Below are 17918 nucleotides of genomic sequence, written 5' to 3' on the forward strand. Positions count from 1 at the left end.
CTGCCATAAGATGGACACTTTTCATCCATTCATCTTACTGTTCAGTTGGCAAGTTGGAAATTTGATTGCACTTCCGTACTTGCCAGAAAACTGTCCACAGTAAGTAGGCTAAGTTTGTTTTATCTCTGGCTCCTTCTTGGCTCAAAGCGTAAATGGTAATTAAGATTAGTACAATTTCATTAGTATGAGAGAGAGACTGGATAGGGGGGGGGGGGGGGGGGGGGTAGGAGGCGGGGGGACAGGGTGGCGGGGCTGAAGGTGTGGCCCAGCCACCCTTTCCTTCATTCTTCCTTCACGGCGCCCCCATCAGGTCCAGAGCGGTACGGCACCTTTCTAAGCCACCTCCATGCATCACGTGACACCAGCAGCAGCAAGAGCTGCAAACAGCGCTGGGGCTGCGCGAGGCTCATCATCACCACCACCACCGCACAAACAGCCTTGAGACCCACCGAACGAGCTACTCTGATTTAAACAATTCGTACGGAGAGCAGCTACTCGGGGCCATGGCGGGCCCCCGATAATCGGAGAAACCTATTTATTCTCTTTGTTTGCCTCGACGCATCGTACGCGCCGCTCGCCTCCGCCGAGGAGGGGCCGCCGAGAAGCTCTCTTGCGCGGAGGAGGACGGTAGGCTGAGGCAGCAGCAGCATTGAACCGGGGGGTGTTTTCTACCGTAGAATCGAATGGCGGACCGCGAGGCGTCGCCGATACCGTTGGAGGTGCGAGCACGGTTGGCTGAGCTGGAGCTCGAGCTGTCAGAGGGTAAGAATAAACTGTGCGCTCCCTTTATTCCGTTATCTCATCATCCACATCGGAGGTAACGGAATCTACATGGTGATTGCTCATTCCCGCGCCTCCCCCTCTCCCCTGACCCCCCTCCCCCCGCTCCTCCCATCCAGATGTTTGTCAGCCAGGGACCGGCCTGGACAGCCTAACATAGCCGGGAGAGGATGAGCGGAGAGCGCCACTCTCCAGAGCGGGAACTCACTGCGGGATTCACCCGCTTCTCTTTGTCCTCGCAGTGGTGTCACACAAACACACGGCCAGCCCAGCCCGGTTCACAGTTCGGATCGGGAAACGCATTATTTGACCTTGAGATGTAGAGACACAAAGTGCGTTTTATCTTTGCGTCTACGTAGCCTACCTGTGCGTTACGCTCAAGTTGACGGGTTTAATAATAGCATTGCGATGCAACACTGCGTGACAGGAGAGGGATTGTGTTGGCTTTTAATGTGTCCGTGTTCACAGTGCCGCAAGAGCAGGCTGGAGCTCGGTATTTTGTCCTGGAGAGCCGCTGAGGATGCTTAGATTTTTTTTCTCTCCTTATCGCGATTTAACGGATCATCACAACACATGAAATCCCAACAATCTACTCTTTGGCGCGGGGCAACGCGGCGTTTTTATTCAATTAATCTCAGCTCAGTCGAATGGTTGCGTTGTTATATAATGAAAACATATTTTATTCATATCATTGTGTAGCTTACTTGTCAGCTTAGGTTATACAGCGGCGTCGCGACCGTCTGTGTTAGCGGTTTGGCACAAATGACCACAAATGACCATGATGGTATAGGCCTACAGCGCTGTGTTGATGTGACGTTTTCGTTCTTTTGCACCATACTGCAGTCAGTGATATATTCCTGGTGGTGGACAATAAAGGCCTGTTGAAACTTCCAACCCACCTGTACTTTCCTACGCAGTCCATGTACTCCCGAGCGGAACTTGACAGAGATTGATGATTAAGGCCTAGGGAGCAGGAATGAGGGGCATCATTGGCATGTCTTAACAGCAGGTGTGTGTGTGTGTGTGTGTGTGTGAGAGACAGGGCCGTGAAGATCCTGGGGGGTTGGCGAGAGGTGGTAACAGGGGCCTGCTGGGGGTCTGATCGTGTGTGTCTGAGGCTGATTGTGTGTGTGTGTGAGTGAGCCTGTATGAGGCTGAATGTGTGTGTCTGTGTGTATCCATGTGTATCCATGTGGCTGTGCCCCCGTGTGGGCATGTCCGTGTGTGTGTGTGTGTATCCATGTGTGTGCAGTGCACCCTCTGGCCCTTCTCTGGACACACGTGTGTGTGTAGACTCCCAGACCACACGGCTCGTTTGCGCGTGAGTGTGACAGCCCCAAGGTCGCCAAGTGTGACGCACTTTGTGGTGCCAGTGGATCAGGGAGTTTGAGTCATTGTGTGTGTGTGTGTGTGTGTGTGTGTGTGTGAGAGAGAGAGACAGAGAGAGAGAGAAGCTGCCGGGGATGGATTTGGTTTCCATGGTGGCCTTGTGGGTGGAACTGATATGTTTATGATCACGTGATTTTGTTATGGGATTCGGAAGAGCTACGCTGGTGAAAGTGATAGATCCATTAAGAGAGAGAAAGATGAATCATATCAAGGATGAAAAACAGAGAGATGGAGTTTCTCATTGGCTGACTGATGTGTCTTGGCCAGTTGTCAGTGGTTCACAATGACCCACTGTGAAATGCAGGTCTGCACTCGCTTGGGTTATAATTCCTACTGAGTGTGTGTGTGTGTGTGTCCTTTTGTCTATGTGTATGTGTGTGGGTCTGTATGTGTGTGGCTTACATGCATGTCGCTCGATTGGGAAGGAGTTCACACAGGAAACACACCCAGTTGGCTAAGTGAGAGAGAAATTGCTCAGAAACCCAGCGAGATACTCAACTAAATATGTGTGCGACGAGACAGATTATTGATTGGACTTGATTGGGAGTTTGTTATCCCCGAAGCCTCTGGCCTTAATGTGTGTATATAGAGGGACCTGGTCAGCACCTCAGCTGGGAGTCTGGCGTCAAACACAACGGAAACAAAAGATACGAAAAGAAAAGTGAAATAAACAGATGACAGCTATTAATACACACTGGTACTTTACACATTCCCCCCCTATCTCTCTTTCTCTCTCACACACACACAAGCGCACACACAGGCAGGTATCATTAGCCCACTTCTCACATCTGACGCTAGAAATCCAAGATGGCCGTCTAGGCCTTCTCCTGGAGAATGGTTGCTAGGCAACTCCCTCCCTGCTCTGCTGTGCCGAGAGTGGAAGATGGCGTCTCCCTATGGACCGTGAATGTGTGTGTGAGCAGAACTAGGAATGCTGTCATGCTGTGGCTGATCTGCAGAAAGGCCTCACTGGGATAAAATACACTCATGCACCCAGCCCCCGCCACACACACTATAGCGCACACACTATAGCGCACACACTATAGCGCACACACACACTCATGCAGAGTGAATATTCTAGCCCAGTACAGATGAGCAGATTGGACCCAGATGTTCTGGCCTCCCTACATGGTCAGATTGGGAAATATACTCTCTCTCTCTCTCTCTCTCTCTCTCTCTCTCTCTCTCTCTCTCTCTCTCGCTCTCGCTCTCTCTCTCTCTCTCTCTCTCTCTCTCTCTCTCGCTCTCTCTCTCTCTCTCTCTCTCTCTCTCTCTCTCTCTCTCTCTCTCTCTCTCTCTCTCTCTCTCTCTCTCTCTCTCTCTCTCTCTCTCTCTCTCTCTCTCTCTCTCTCTCTCTCTCTCTCTCTCTCTCTCTCTCATCTTCCTCTCTCTCCCTCTTTCTCTCTCTCCTTTTCACTCTCTCACTCCCCCTTTATCCTCAACACACACAGGCTCACTGACCCACAGAACTGGGTGGGTGAGTTCTTATATCACAACAGGAGAGCTAAAACTTCCACTAAAAACCACCTCTCCTTTAAGACCTTCCCCCTATATCCTGTCTCTCCCTCTCTCTCCATCTATCCGTCTCTTCCACTATCTCGGTCTCTCTTCCTCTCAATCTCCCAGGAAAATCTCACATCTTACACTCCTACAATGGGCCTCTCTAGACCTCCCGGGGTGTATGTGTGTGTGACTGTTGGAGTAGAACAGTTGACCCACCCTTCTCCTGGAACAATGTGCCAACTTGTTGGATGTTCTGTGTGTTCCTGCAGGAGCACCACAGTGGTTAGCTGAACATGTAAAGCAGCGTCACAGCTGTACAGTTATCAGCCCGGCTTCCAGCCCACCAGCCTAGCTACCACCAGAGACTGTTTACATAACACGTTTGAAATGTTTCTGGTTGGCGTGGGTCTTGTCCGTAGGGGATCGATACAGACCAATTCAATTCCATGGTGTTTGATTCAATTTGTTGTGGACCAGTGAAGTTGTTAGCCTGTATTAGGCCCCATTAAACTCCAGCTGGGTGTTGATTGACATGTAGAGGTTGACCTATCAGAGACGGCACATCCCTTCCTCCCCCTTTTTCTGAGAGGGAAACCTTAATTAGCTCCCCCACCGCTCGCAGGACCCTGACCCTTTCACTTCACTCCACACATCCCTCTCTCTTTTCTCTCGCTCCGTCTCGCCCTTTCTCTCTCTGTCGCTCTCTTTCCTCTCTCATTTTCTCACTCTGTCTCTCCTCTGTGTATCTCTCTCCTCTCTCTATCCCTGTCTCTGTCTCTCTCTCTGTTGGTCAGTCTCTCTGTATCTCTATCTCTGTCTGTCTCTCTATCCCTCTGTCGGTCACTCTCTCTATTTCTACCACTCACTCAATCACTCTCTCTCATTCTCGCAGGTGACATCACTCAGAAGGGTTATGAGAAGAAGAGGTCTAAGCTGATCAGGGCCTACATTCCGCATCCTGGAGGTAAATTTGCAGGCTCTGCCCAGGTCCAACCTCTCTGTGCTCATGTTGTAACCCGGCCTGGAGGCTCGGTTCAGGCTTGCTCCTCTGTCTGTCTGCAGCTATCTGCTTCTGTAGTGGAATGTTCTTACAGGACATTCAAATACCCATTCATTCACTCCATTCTCACACTCATTCATTCATTCATTCATAAACACCAGTTTCAAAACAATGTCGCTTGATTTGAATATGGATGTCCATAAGTCGGCGGGAAGACGCAATCCTCACAACGTTTGAAGCATCGCAGTCGCTTGCTAATTATCTCTGTCTGTTTTTCTGTTTGTCTGTCTGTCTTTTTGTCTGTCTCCATGTCTGCATGCATGTTTCCTTGCCTGTTTGTCTACCTGTCTGTGTCCCTGTCTACCGGTCTGTCTACCTGTCTGTCTGTGTCCCTGTCTGTCTGTCTGTCTGCCGGTCTGTCTGTCTGTCTGTCTAGGTATGGAGGGGCCCATGTGTCACCGGCCCCCCCTCGGCCCACCATCTGCCGCTCGCTTCCACCGGCGGCGCACCTCCGGCACGCGCGACGAGCGCTACCGATCAGGTACGACACCGTCCACCCCGCCCTCACTTCCTGTCTGACCCCTGACCCCCCCCCCCCTGCTCTACACACACCCTGTAGAGCATCTGTCCACATACCAGCAGTACCTGAGCGCACTCCTGAACTGTTACCTTTCCTCCACTCCTCCCCCTCTCTCTTTCCTTCTCTCCTCATCTCTCTCTCTCTCTCTCTCATCATCTCCCTTTCCCCCTTCACCCCTCCCCCCCCATCCTACATGTATCTCCCCAGACGTCCACAGTGAGGCGGTCCAGGCTGTGTTGGCCAGGCATGTGGAGAGGAAGGTGGCGGTGCCCATGCCCTCCAAACGACGCTCGCTCGTCGTGCAGACCTCCATGGACGCCTATACCCCCCCTGGTGAGACACACACACGCACACACACACACACACACACTCACACACACGCTGAACGTTACTGACCCTCCCTAGGCCTGTCCCCCCTGTGCTCAGACTCGTCGTCGGGCTCGGAGGAGGAGGCGGGGCCAGGAGAGGAACACTGGATGAGCCGCCCCACCCCGCTAGGCCCCACCCACCTGGGCTCCACCTCCTCGTCGTCCTCGTCCACTCAGAGCGGAGGGAGTGGCAACGCGGGGCGCCTGGCGGACTCGCTGGCCCACACACACCTCTCCCACTCCCACCTGGCACACGCACACTTGGCCCACGCACACCTGAGCCAGGGCCACCATATGCAGGGCCACCACGGTACGCACACACACACACACCACGGTACGCTGCTACTCAGGGGAATGTCCCTGTACTTACTGTAAGTCGCTCTGGATAAGAGTGTCTGCCAAAAAAATGACTAAATGTACTCCTTCACTGAGGTGAGTGTATATGTGAAAAGCATGTCTTTTGAGTTTACAGAAATGTGTGTGTGTGTGTTTCTTTGTTGGGTGTGTGTGTGTGTGTCCAGGTATAGGCCACCTGTCCCTAAAGAGGAAGGCTGCTCTGGGCGTGTCAGAGAACGGAGGCTCTCTCAGACGCTCCTGTGAGTTTGGCTCCGACATGCTGTGGCCCCCACCTCTGGAGTCTGATGGTCAGTTCCCACTCACACTTTCCCACTTTCCCACTTTCACTGACTCACACACTCACACAGGAACCTTGTCTCTTACTCTCTCCCCCTCTCTCCCCCTCTCTCTCTCTCTCTCTCTCTCTCTCTCTCTCTCTCTCTCTCTCTCTCTCTCTCTCTCTCTCTCCCCTCTCTCTCTCTCTCTCTCCCCTCTCTCTCTCTCTCTCCCCCTCTCTCTCTCTCTCTCTCTCTCTCTCTCTCTCTCTCTCTCTCTCTCTCTCTCAGAGAATCACTCTACCCCTCCTGATGTGACTGGCTACTCGTCTGACTCCTCCCACCACACAGAGCGTCCAATGAGCAACATGGGCACCATCGCCAGGAACACTCAGAAGTACGGCAACGCGGAGCGCATGGAGACAGGAGACGGTGAGGTCAAGGGTCAGCACAGGGTCATCTGGGCCGGTGTGACGTGTGTGCCTTCCTCTCAAATATGCTTCTAATCCTGTGTGCGTGTCTTTCCCGTGTGTGTGTGTGTGTGTGTGCAGGAGTTCCAGTCAGCAGCCGTGTGTCTGCTAAGATCCAGCAGCTGGTGACCACGCTGAAGCAGCCTCGCAGACCTCCTCTCAGAGAGTTCTTCGTCGACGACTTTGAGGAACTGCTGGAAGGTCTGGAGACCCACCTGTCTCTGTCCTGCTGTCTGCTCTCTCTGTCTCTCTGTCTCTCTGTCTCTCTCTCTCTCTCTCTCTCTCTCTCTCTCTCTCTCTCTCTCTCTCTCTCTCTCTCTCTCTCTCTCTCTCTCTCTCTCTCTCTCTCTCACTCTCTCTCTTTCTCTCTCTCTCTCTCTCTCTCTCTCTCTCTCTCTCTCTCTCTCTCTCTCTCTCTCTCTCTCTCTCTCTCTCTCTCTCTCTCTCTCTCTCTCTCTCTCTCTCTCTCTCTCTCTCTCTCTCTCTCTCTCTCTCTCTCTCTTCCAATGCTGTTTAGCCATCATGATAACATTTCTGTGTTTTTGTCTCTAGTCCAGCAGCCGGACCCCAAGCAGCCCCGTCCGGAGGGGGCTGAGATGCTGGCGGTGCGTGGGGAGCCCCTGGGGGTGGTCACCAACTGGCCCCCCTCCCTGGAGGCGGCCCTGCAGCGCTGGGGCACCATCTCCCCCAAGGCCCCCTGTCTGACCAGCCTGGACACGGCCGGGAAACCCCTCTACGTGCTCACATACGGTCAGCACGCGTTCACACACACACACACACACGTGTACACATTCACACACACACTACTCACACACACACACACAGGCAGTCATGAGGTTTGTGTTTTCCACAGGTAAGCTGTGGTCTCGGAGCATCAAGCTAGCCTTCAACATCCTCCATAAGCTGGGTAGCAAGCAGGAGCCCATGGTCCGCCCGGGGGACAGGGTACGCACACCTCCTCCTCCCTCTCCTCCTCCTCTACCTCTACTGTCGTCTCCCCCCCTCCCCTCCTCCCCCTGGGTCTGTGCTAGGACAGGGTGTCCTCTGTCTCCTGCTAGTTCTGCTGCTGGGTGTGTAACCCTGCAGTGTGCCTCCCCTCCTGCAGGTGGCGCTGGTGTTCCCCAACAACGACCCGGTGGCCTTCATGGTGGCCTTCTACGGCTGCCTGCTAGCTGAGGTGGTGCCTGTCCCCATCGAGGTCCCTCTCACACGCAAGGTGTGTGTGAGTGCATGTGTGTGTGTGCTTGGTTTCAAGGTTATTTATAATGACCAGTTACGTGCAGTTTTGAACTCTGATTTGATTGGCTGTGGCACCTCCTGATCTCTGCCTATAGGATGCTGGCAGCCAGCAGATCGGCTTCTTATTGGGCAGCTGTGGCGTTACCGTGGCGCTGACCAGTGATGCTTGTCACAAGGGTCTCCCCAAGAGCGCCACTGGAGAGATACCACAGTTCAGAGGTGTGTGTGTGTGTGTTACAGTTCAGAGGTGTGTGTCTGTGTGTGCTACAGTTCAGAGAGGTGTGAGTGTGTTTGTGCTACAGTTCAGAGAGGTGTGTGTGTGTGTTTGTGCTACAGTTCAGAGAGGTGTGAGTGTGTTTGTGCTACAGTTCAGAGGTGTGGGTTCATAATTTGCTCCTTCCCCTCTCCCCCCCTCCCCCCACCTGTCCCTCTCCGATGTCAGGCTGGCCCAAGCTGCTGTGGTTTGTCACAGAGTCCAAGCACCTGTCCAAGCCTCCCAGAGACTGGTTCCCCCATATCAAGGATGCAAACAATGACACAGCGTACATAGAGGTAACACACACACACACACACATGATGCGAACACGCACACTGAGATACTCACGGATGATGTTATTTAACAATGACAAGTGAACCATTGACACCCTCCCTCTCTCTCCCTCTGCCTCTCCCTCTCTTTTTTCTGTCTCTGTCCCCTTCTCTCTCTCTCTTTCGGCCTCTCGCATTTCTTTGTCTCCCTCTCGTTCTCTCTCTTTCTGCCTCTTCCTCTCTCTTTCCCTCTCTCCCCCCTCCCTCTCTCTCGCGCCCCCCTCTCTCAGTATAAGACGTGTAAGGATGGTAGTGTTCTGGGTGTGACTGTTATGAGGATTGCTCTGCTCACGCATTGCCAATCGCTCACCCAATCCTGCTGCTACACCGAAGGTAGGCTCCACGCACACATAGTGTACACACACACACACACACACTCTCACATGACCACATATACACACACACTCTCTCATACATACATCCATGCACACACACCCCTGCTCACCCACACCAACACAAACACACACACACTTTTACACCACCAATAACCAGTCCCCCTGCCTGTCTGCAGCGGAGACCATAGTGAATGTCCTGGACTTCAAGAAGGATGTGGGCCTATGGCATGGCATCCTCACCGTAAGTCCCGCCCCTCAGAGGTCAGTCTGAGCTGTCCGTCTGTGTGTGTGGGGGTGAAAAGTGAACGCTGGTGTACTGTGCCCCCTCCCTGCAGAGTGTGATGAACATGATGCATGTGATCAGCGTGCCCTACTCCCTGATGAAGGTCAACCCCCTGTCCTGGATCCAGAAGGTCTGCCAGTTCAAAGGTCAGACACGCCTCCTGTCAATCAATCACCCGCTGGCCAATCATCATGGCAGCCGGTCGCTGTTTGGAAAATGTGTCTGAATTTTTGTTTACTGGACTGTGTGTGTGTGTGTGTGTATGTATGTGTGTGTGTGTGTGTGCCTGGTATGTGTGTGTCCTGCAGCCAAGGTAGCGTGTGTGAAGTCCAGAGATATGCACTGGGCGCTGGTGGCACATAAAGACCAGAAGGACATCAACCTGAGCTCCCTGAGAATGCTGCTGGTCGCTGATGGCTCCAACCCCTGTAAGTCAGCACGCTGTCAGCGGCCATCTTTAATCCCTCCACCCATCAGCTGTCTGTCTGTCTGTCTCTGTATTGATCACTCGCTCATCTCCCTACTTCTCTCCTCCTCGTCTTCTCTCTCCTCCTCCTCCTCTCCTCTCAGGGTCTATCTCGTCCTGTGATGCCTTCCTGAACGTGTTCCAGAGTAAGGGCCTGAGGTCAGAGGTCATCTGTCCCTGCGCCAGCTCCCCGGAGGCCCTGACCGTGGCCATCAGGAGGTACACACACACACACAATCACACTCACATCACCACACACACTCGCTCACTCAAACACGCGCAGTACATCATTATTCTCATCAATGAACTCATATCTGATCTACTGTCTGTCTGCCTGTCTGTCTCTCTGTGTGTGTCTGGGTTGTGTGTGTGTCTGTGTGTGTCTGTGTGTGCTCCCCTCCAGGCCCGTGGAGGACAGCAGCCAGCCCCCTGGTCGAGGGGTCCTGTCCATGCAGGGGCTAAGCTACGGGGTGGTGCGGGTGGACACGGAGGAGCGGCTGTCTGTGCTCACTGTGCAGGACGTGGGGACAGTCATGCCAGGAGGTGGGGGCATGGGGGGGCTTCACTCACTAAAGGGGCTTTTGTTCACGTGTTGATGTTCCTTTAAGGGGGGGGGGGGCTTCCTTTGTTTGGGGTGGGTCTTCATCCAGCCCAGATTCACCAGGGTTTGGGTTTCCTGCCAGGGTCAGGGGTCAGTTACTGTCCTGCATGTCCCTAAAGACTGGAAACGTGTTTGTGGACAGTGTCTGAAGTCTGTGTGTGTGTGTGTTTCCAGCCCTGGTGTGTGTGGTGAAGCCGGAGGGGGTTCCCCTGCTGTGTCGGACAGACGAGATTGGGGAGCTGTGTGTGTGTTCCATCGCCAGTGGAACCTCCTACTACGGACTCACAGGCATGACCAAGAACACCTTTGAGGTGAGGTGATGTGTGTGTGTGTCTCCTCTCACAGTAAACTCATTGTACACAAACATACCTTTTCTTTGAATATGTGTGTTTGTGTGCAACGTGTGTGTGCATTCTGTGTATATATGTTTATGTTTTGTGTGTGTTCTGTGTGTGTGTGTTCTGTGTGTGTGTGTAGGTGTACCCCGTGTGCTCTGGCGGGGGTCTGGTCAGTGAGTATGCGTTCGTGCGTACGGGGCTGTTGGGCTTCGTCGGGCCCGGCGGTCTGGTCTTCATCTCCGGCAAGATGGACGGCCTCATCATGGTGAGCGGGCGGAGACACAACGCCGACGACATCGTCGCCACGGCGCTGGCGGTGGAGCCAATGAAGTTTGTCTACCGGGGCAGGTGAGTGGAAGGGGGAGGGGTCTCACATGTATGGTCCGACTGGCTCAGGTAGAACAGGCTAGAATGTTCTAGAACAGCCTTCCTCAACCCTGGTCCTCTGGACCCCCCCTGTCCTGTATGTTCTAGATGTTTCCCTGCTCTAACACACTCGACTCGCTTACAAGCTCTGCAGAAGCCTGATAACGAGGTCGTCATTAGAATTGGTCGTGTTGGAGCAGGGAAACATCGAGAACATGCACCCCGAGGGCCAGTGTTGAGAGGTCGTAGTTGACAGCAGACGCGTGTTGAGCGCGTGGTGACGGCGGTTGCGGTCTCGCAGGATAGCGGTGTTCTCCGTGAACGTGCTGCGGGACGAGAGGATGGTGGTGGTGGCGGAGCAGCGACCAGACTCCACCGAGGAGGACAGCTTCCAGTGGATGAGCCGTGTGCTGCAGGTAACCACGACCAGCCAGCGCGACCACAGCCTCGACGCAACCCCAACCACGCACACATGCCCGCACTCACACACACACACACACACACACACAGAGATCTCAGCCTCGATAATCACTACTCTGCGTGTGATCAGGCCATAGACAGCATCCACGGGGTGGGCGTGTTCTGCCTGGCCCTAGTGCCCGCCAACACGCTGCCCAAGACCCCGCTGGGGGGCATCCACCTGTCGGAGACCAAGCAGCTGTACCTGGAGGGGGCGCTGCACCCCTGCAACGTCCTCATGTGCCCCCACACCTGCGTCACCAACCTGCCCAAGCCCCGCCAGAAGCAGCCAGGTAGGGATGGCCCGGCGCGTGGATCATACTGTGTGTGTGCACGCATGGTGTGTGTTGATCATACTTTTGTGCGTGTGTGTGTAGAGATCGGGCCGGCCTCTGTGATGGTGGGTAATCTGGTGTCGGGGAAGAGGATCGCTCAGGCCAGCGGCCGTGACGTGGGGCAGACAGACGACAACGACCAGGTAACACACACACACAAGCATGCACGCGCGCACGCACGCACAAACGTAAAGCTCTCAAAGCGTGAGTACCACGGTGATGACGTCATATCTGGTTGCAGTTCCTGTTCCTGTCGGAGGTGTTGCAGTGGAGAGCTCAGACCACCCCAGATCACATCCTCTACACCCTGCTCAGCTCCCGGGTACACACACACACACACAGGCCAATACAGCCATAATCGATACATAGATACGTATAAATGTTTGTACACAAAGACATAGACCCTCTCTCTCTCTGTCTCCCTCCCGCCCTGTCCTCCTCCCTCCTGCAGGGGGCAGTGTCCAGCTCTCTGACGTGTCTGCAGCTGCATAAGAGGGCAGAGAGGGTGGCCGCTCTGCTGCTGGAGAGGGGGGGCCTGCAGGAGGGGGACCATGTGGCTCTGGTCTACCCCCCAGGTAAGGCCTGTCCTCTCTCTTTCTCTCTCTCTCAACACCCTGACACACTCACTCACTCGCAGACAGCTCAGTGTTCAGTGTTCCACACACTCAGTCGTCTCCCCCCTCCCCTGGTGAGCAGGTATCGACCTGATCGCAGCGTTCTACGGGGCCCTCTACGCCGGCTGTGTTCCCATCACGGTCCGACCGCCCCACCCCCAGAACATCTCCACCACCCTGCCCACGGTCAAGATGATCGTCGAGGTGAGAGGTCAACCACGGGCTCCAACCAGGATCCATGTCTGCAGAGAGCTGGCCCAGCTCATCTCTGTCTCTCTCTCTCCCCCTCTCTCTCTCTCTCTCTCTCTCTCTCTCTCTCCCTCTCTCTCTCTCCCTCTCTCCAGGTCAGTCGCTCTGCGTGTGTGATGACCACAGCGGTCATCTGTAAGCTCCTGCGGTCCAAGGAGGCGGTCGCTACGGTCGACATCAGAAACTGGCCTCCCGTCCTGGACACGGGTACAGTGACCTCACCACGACCTCACCGGGACCTCAACTTGACCTCACGTCATGCAATCATTTACCTGTGTGTCTGTCTGTGTGTATGTGTGTGTGTTCCAGATGACCTGCCCAAGAAGAAGCCCCCAGCCTTGTTCAAACCCTGCAACCCAGACGGGCTGGCCTACCTGGACTTCAGTGTGTCCACTACAGGCATGCTGGCTGGAGTTCAGGTACACCCCCCACACACACACACACACACACACACACACCAAGTACACACTGCGTGTGTGTATATGTATATGTGTGTATACTGTGTGCTTTAACCTTAGGGGTGTGTGTGTGTGTACAGATGTCCCATAATGCAGTGGGGGCCTTCTGCCGGTCTGTGAAGCTGCAGTGTGAGCTGTACCCGTCCAGGGAGGTAGCCATCTGTCTGGACCCCTACTGTGGCCTGGGCTTCGTGCTGTGGTGCCTCTGCAGGTAGCTCTTACTCTCTCTCACACACACACACCGCACACACACACACACACCACACCAACCCATTTCATCTGTCTGTTATCTTATCTGTCCAACTTCTGACTCAAATATTCTCGCCCTTTATCTCTGTCTTCATCCCCCCCCCCCTCCCTCTCTCTTCCCTCTCTCCCTCTCCCCCCCCCCCCTCTCCCTCCAGTGTGTACTCGGGGCACCAGTCCATCCTCATCCCACCAGTGGAGCTGGAGTCTAACCCCGCCCTGTGGCTCCTGGCCGTCAGCCAGCTTCGGGTCCGAGACACCTTCTGTTCCTACAGCGTCATGGAGCTGTGCACCAAGGGCCTGGGCCTGCAGACAGAGGCCCTGAAGGTGAGCGCTCACACACACACACACACACACACGCACACTCACATATGCCTCACACACACATACCTCACACCCACACACACACACACAGAGACTACACACTGCTCCACTAACACACCTGCTCAGCTGACACTGCCTGAGGGGGCGTTTTATTGGTTCCCTACGCGCTGTGGTGATTGGTCAGTGATGGACAGACTGAGTTTATTTTAAGTGGTGTTCTTTCTGCAGATCTCCATGGAGACTGGCCCCAGAATCAGTTGGAAAAATACTGACGCACGCACGCGCACACACGCACACACGCATACCACACATGGACTCACTGACATCTTTCAGGATGATGACACATCGGAGTGTTTATGTAATGAAATCAGAAGCAACACTCTCAATGTCCTGGCTTTTCTTCATCCACCGTGTTTTTCCTCCCCCCCCCCCCCCTCTCTGCCCCTCCCCCAGGCCCGGGGGCTGGACCTGTCCCGGGTGCGTGCATGTGTGGTGGTGGCGGAGGAGCGTCCCAGGATGTCTCTGACCCACTCCTTCTCCAAGCTCTTCAAGGACCTGGGGCTCCACCCTCGCTCCGTCAGCACCGCCTTCGGATGCAGGGTCAACCTGGCCATCTGCCTGCAGGTGTGTGTGTGGGTGTGTGTCCCCCGTGTGTGTGTGTGTCTGGATGAGTGTCGTGTGCTTGTACGTGTGTGTATGCATGTGTCTGGATGTATGTGTGCGCTCGTGTGCTCCAGATTCCGTTGGTGTGTGTAAAACAGTAGACTCAGTGGTCACATGCTCTATCTGTGCGTGGTGATTGGCTGCAGGGAACCTCAGGACCCGACCCCACTACTGTGTATGTGGACATGAGAGCCCTGCGACATGATCGGTACGTCTGCCTGTCAATCACATCAACAGCCAATCAGCTGTCCCCCTATGCTTCAGTCGAGATAGGAAATGCTTATATGTATACTGGATACGTGAGTGTAACTGTGTGCCTCTCTCTCCCAGGGTGCGTCTGGTGGAGAGGGGATCTCCTCACAGCTTACCCCTCATGGAGTCAGGAAAGGTGGGTCTTGTCTGGGTGGTCAAATGTAATCTAGGATTAGCCGACTCTGTCTTCCAGAGGTGCTAAACCCTAACTGTTCCTGCATGGTGTGTCCATACACAGACACACAGCAGAGCACAGCTCAGTACAGTACAACAGAGCACAGGTCAGTACAGTACAGCAGAGAACAGCACAGCAGAGCACAGCTCAGTACAGTACAGCAGAGCACAGGTCAGTACAGTACAGCAGAGCACAGGTCAGTACAGCACAGTACAGCTCAGTACAGTACAGCAAAGCACAGGTCAGTACAGCACAGTACAGCTCAGTACAGCACAGCAGAGAACAGGATCCGTGTATTTACAGCACAGAGACATGTTGTAATGAGGAGGCCGTAACCATTGTGACCGTTTCAGATCTTACCTGGAGTCCGCATCATCATCGCCAACCCTGAGACCAAGGGGCCGCTGGGAGACTCCCACCTGGGAGAGGTCAGCGCCCACACACACTCTCACACACCTTCATACACACACACACACATCCATACACACACTCACACACACACAACTAGATAGTTTCATTACTACCAGGAGATATCTCTCTCCTTAATCTCTGTCTGTCCAAACCCCTCCCTTACTCCAACTCCCCTTCTCATTCTGTCCCTCCCACCTCCTTCACCCCACCTCCCTCCCTCCCACCTCCTTCACCCCACCTCCCTCCCTCCCACCTCCTTCCCCCCACCTCCCTCCCTCCCTCCAGATCTGGGTGCACAGTGCTCATAACGGTTCAGGCTACTACAGTGGCTATGGGGAGGAGGTTCTCCAGTCAGATCACTTCTCCTCCCGGCTCAGCTTCGGGGACACCCAGACAGTCTGGGCCCGCACCGGGTACCTGGGCTTCCTGCGACGCACGGAGCTCACCGACGCCAGCGGAGGTATGCACACACACACATATACAAACACACACACACACAGAGAAACACACAGTGTAAACCCCCCCACCACACAGAAATGTACACATTTTCACTCAAACAGAATCTCCAGATACTGTATGCACACATTGACACGCACAAAACATGCAAGTTTATAATTGATACCAGGAGCTAATTCTGCCCCCCCCGCCCCCCAGAGAGGCATGATGCCCTGTACGTGGTGGGGGCTCTGGAGGAGGCCATGGAGCTGAGAGGGATGAGGTACCACCCCATCGACATCGAGACCTCCGTCATCCGCACCCACAAGAGCATCATAGAGTGGTAAGAAACACACACACACACTCTCACACACACTTCTCACACACCCCTAGTTTGCTTATATGTCCAGTTTGTCCATTGAATTAGAACACAACGCTGAACTACCTGGAAGTAGTCGATTCAGCTGCCTGTGTGTGTGTTTGTGTGTGTGTGTTAGCGCTGTGTTCCCCTGGACCAACCTCCTGGTGGTCGTCGTGGAGCTCGAGGGTTCCGAGCAGGAAGCGCTGGATCTGGTTCCCATGGTGACGAAGGCGGTGCTGGAGGAGCATTATCTCATCGTGGGGGTTGTCGTGGTGACGGACATCGGGGTGATCCCCATTAACTCCCGTGGGGAGAAGCAACGCATGCACCTGCGAGACGGCTTCCTCCAGGACCAGCTAGATCCCATCTACGTGGCCTACAACATGTAGCCTGTGTGTGTGTGTGTGTGTGTGTGTGAGAGAGAGTGTGTGTGTGAGAGAGAGTGTGTGTGTGAGAGAGAGTGTGTGTGTGAGAGAGAGTGTGTGTGTGTTGCGTGAGGGAGTGTGTGAGCATGCGTGTGGATGCCTACATGCGTGTATATCGTTGTTGTTGTTCATTTCAAATCGAGATGTACTGTATTTTTGAATCTGCATATGGTGTGGTCCCAGTTATCCGTGTCTTTAGAGTTGTGATGTGGTGGAGGTATGGCTGTTTTTGCACCCCCGAAAATTCCTGAGCAGGGCAAGAGGAGTCACTGTACAAAGCCTTAGGGAACACTGTGTACCAAGGAACGGAACAAGTTACTACACTTTGTTGTTTTCATTAGAGGATGAGGGACAGGGAATATATCCGTCATCAAGCTTTCCTGGTAAAATAGAGTAACTAAGATTAAAAGATTATGTTATGTATAACCTGAATAGAACAGGGGCACCCAGATTATTGTACAAAACTATAAATATTGTATATAAACATAATAATCTATATGAAGAGAAATCTGAATCTTACAGAGGAGTCGCTCTGGCCACCGGTCTCTGTACCCACACCCCTGTGTGTGTGTGTGTGTGTGTGTGTGTGTGCCAGTCTGTGTGTTTGTGTCTGTGTACAGCATGAGTTTGCTTGAGTGAAGGGATGGTTGAACAAGCTGGAACCCTGACGGTAGTCCAGACACAGTCCCAGCATCCACACCCGCTTAGTCAACAAGCGTAAACTTGTCTTCTCTGCCGAGGAGAAGACGCCGGAGAGGAGAAGGGGATTGAGAGATGTTTACGTTGAAGCTCGGACCGGTGTTTCATCTTGGAGGGGGGGGGGGCGTGGGGGTGGAGAAGGAATCATAGGGCCTTGGAAGTTGTTTACATGAAGCTCATATCAGCTATGATCACAAATAGGTTTGATTTTTATTTTTACACCTTTTTTTCTACCTTATCGTTTACTTATTGTTTACCTCTAAGCATCTCTTGAGCTTTAATTGCAGATTTAAACCAAGTTTCGTTTCAGAGATGAGTATTGCCATAACTCTATTTACGGCGTGTGTTGATTTGCTTTTTATATTTGAGCTCGTGGTTCTACAGTGGAGAGTTTGTCCCGGACAGAGTATGTAGAGACAGGGAGACAGCTGGTCGCTCTGCTTTCGTTCCAATGAGAAAAACCTTCTGATATGATCCAGAAACCGTTTCTAGGAGTGACCTGTCTGTGTGCATGTGTGGTCCTGAGACACATTGCATTATGTGTGCGTGCGCATGTGTGTGTGTGTGTGTGCGCGCGCGTGTGTGTGCAAGAGCAGGAGAATGCAAAGCGGTGTGTACGTGTGTGTAAGTGTAAATTGTTTGTAAATAGTGTTGATTTTGTACGGTACAAGTGTGTGTGACTTGTTTTGTACACATGATAAAAAGATGAAATGACACTTTTATAAGAGCCTGCCATTGGCTCACCGTCACACTATACAGTGCAATAAAGTGCTTTGATTGGCTAAAGGGGAGCATGGTGTTTTTTGTATTGGTTGTGACGGTCACTAGCACGTCTGCGTCAGGTTCCCACATCCAGCCAGTGAGGAGAAGGGATAGACATGTCTGGTCATCTCTT

The 17918-nt window shown here is 53.5% G+C and overlaps 1 protein-coding gene across 4 annotated transcripts; it reads left to right on the forward strand.

The window, feature by feature from the left end:
- Window positions 1–390: 390 nt before the first annotated feature.
- On the forward strand, window positions 391–17809 carry LOC146275149 (disco-interacting protein 2 homolog C-like). 4 transcript variants are annotated; one of them, XM_084702926.1, is made up of 38 exons: window positions 391–762; window positions 4565–4636; window positions 5109–5213; window positions 5460–5585; window positions 5658–5930; window positions 6142–6264; window positions 6523–6663; window positions 6783–6902; window positions 7254–7451; window positions 7555–7646; window positions 7807–7917; window positions 8036–8159; window positions 8383–8492; window positions 8759–8861; window positions 9040–9104; window positions 9199–9292; window positions 9455–9574; window positions 9717–9831; window positions 10016–10155; window positions 10388–10524; window positions 10691–10899; window positions 11219–11333; window positions 11468–11669; window positions 11754–11854; window positions 11953–12033; window positions 12163–12286; window positions 12408–12529; window positions 12670–12781; window positions 12884–12993; window positions 13113–13243; window positions 13437–13605; window positions 14056–14226; window positions 14412–14473; window positions 14596–14653; window positions 15046–15120; window positions 15389–15563; window positions 15758–15881; window positions 16036–17809. In XM_084702926.1, exons 1-38 carry the CDS (start codon window positions 684–686, stop codon window positions 16286–16288), a joined length of 4842 nt encoding a protein of 1613 aa, XP_084559052.1. In that variant the 5' UTR covers window positions 391–683; the 3' UTR covers window positions 16289–17809. The 4 variants fall into 4 exon arrangements, 3 of the variants coding, with proteins under 3 accessions (XP_084559052.1, XP_084559053.1, XP_084559054.1); XM_084702927.1 differs by having other exon boundaries at window positions 6583–6663; XM_084702928.1 differs by lacking the exons at window positions 15758–15881; window positions 16036–17809 and adding an exon at window positions 14756–14798 and having other exon boundaries at window positions 15389–15525.
- The last annotated feature ends 109 nt before the right edge of the window (window positions 17810–17918 follow it).

This window comes from Hypomesus nipponensis, chromosome 8 (assembly GCF_054491055.1).
Source record: "Hypomesus nipponensis isolate SF chromosome 8, ASM5449105v1, whole genome shotgun sequence".
NCBI classification, from domain to species: Eukaryota; Metazoa; Chordata; class Actinopteri; order Osmeriformes; family Osmeridae; genus Hypomesus; species Hypomesus nipponensis.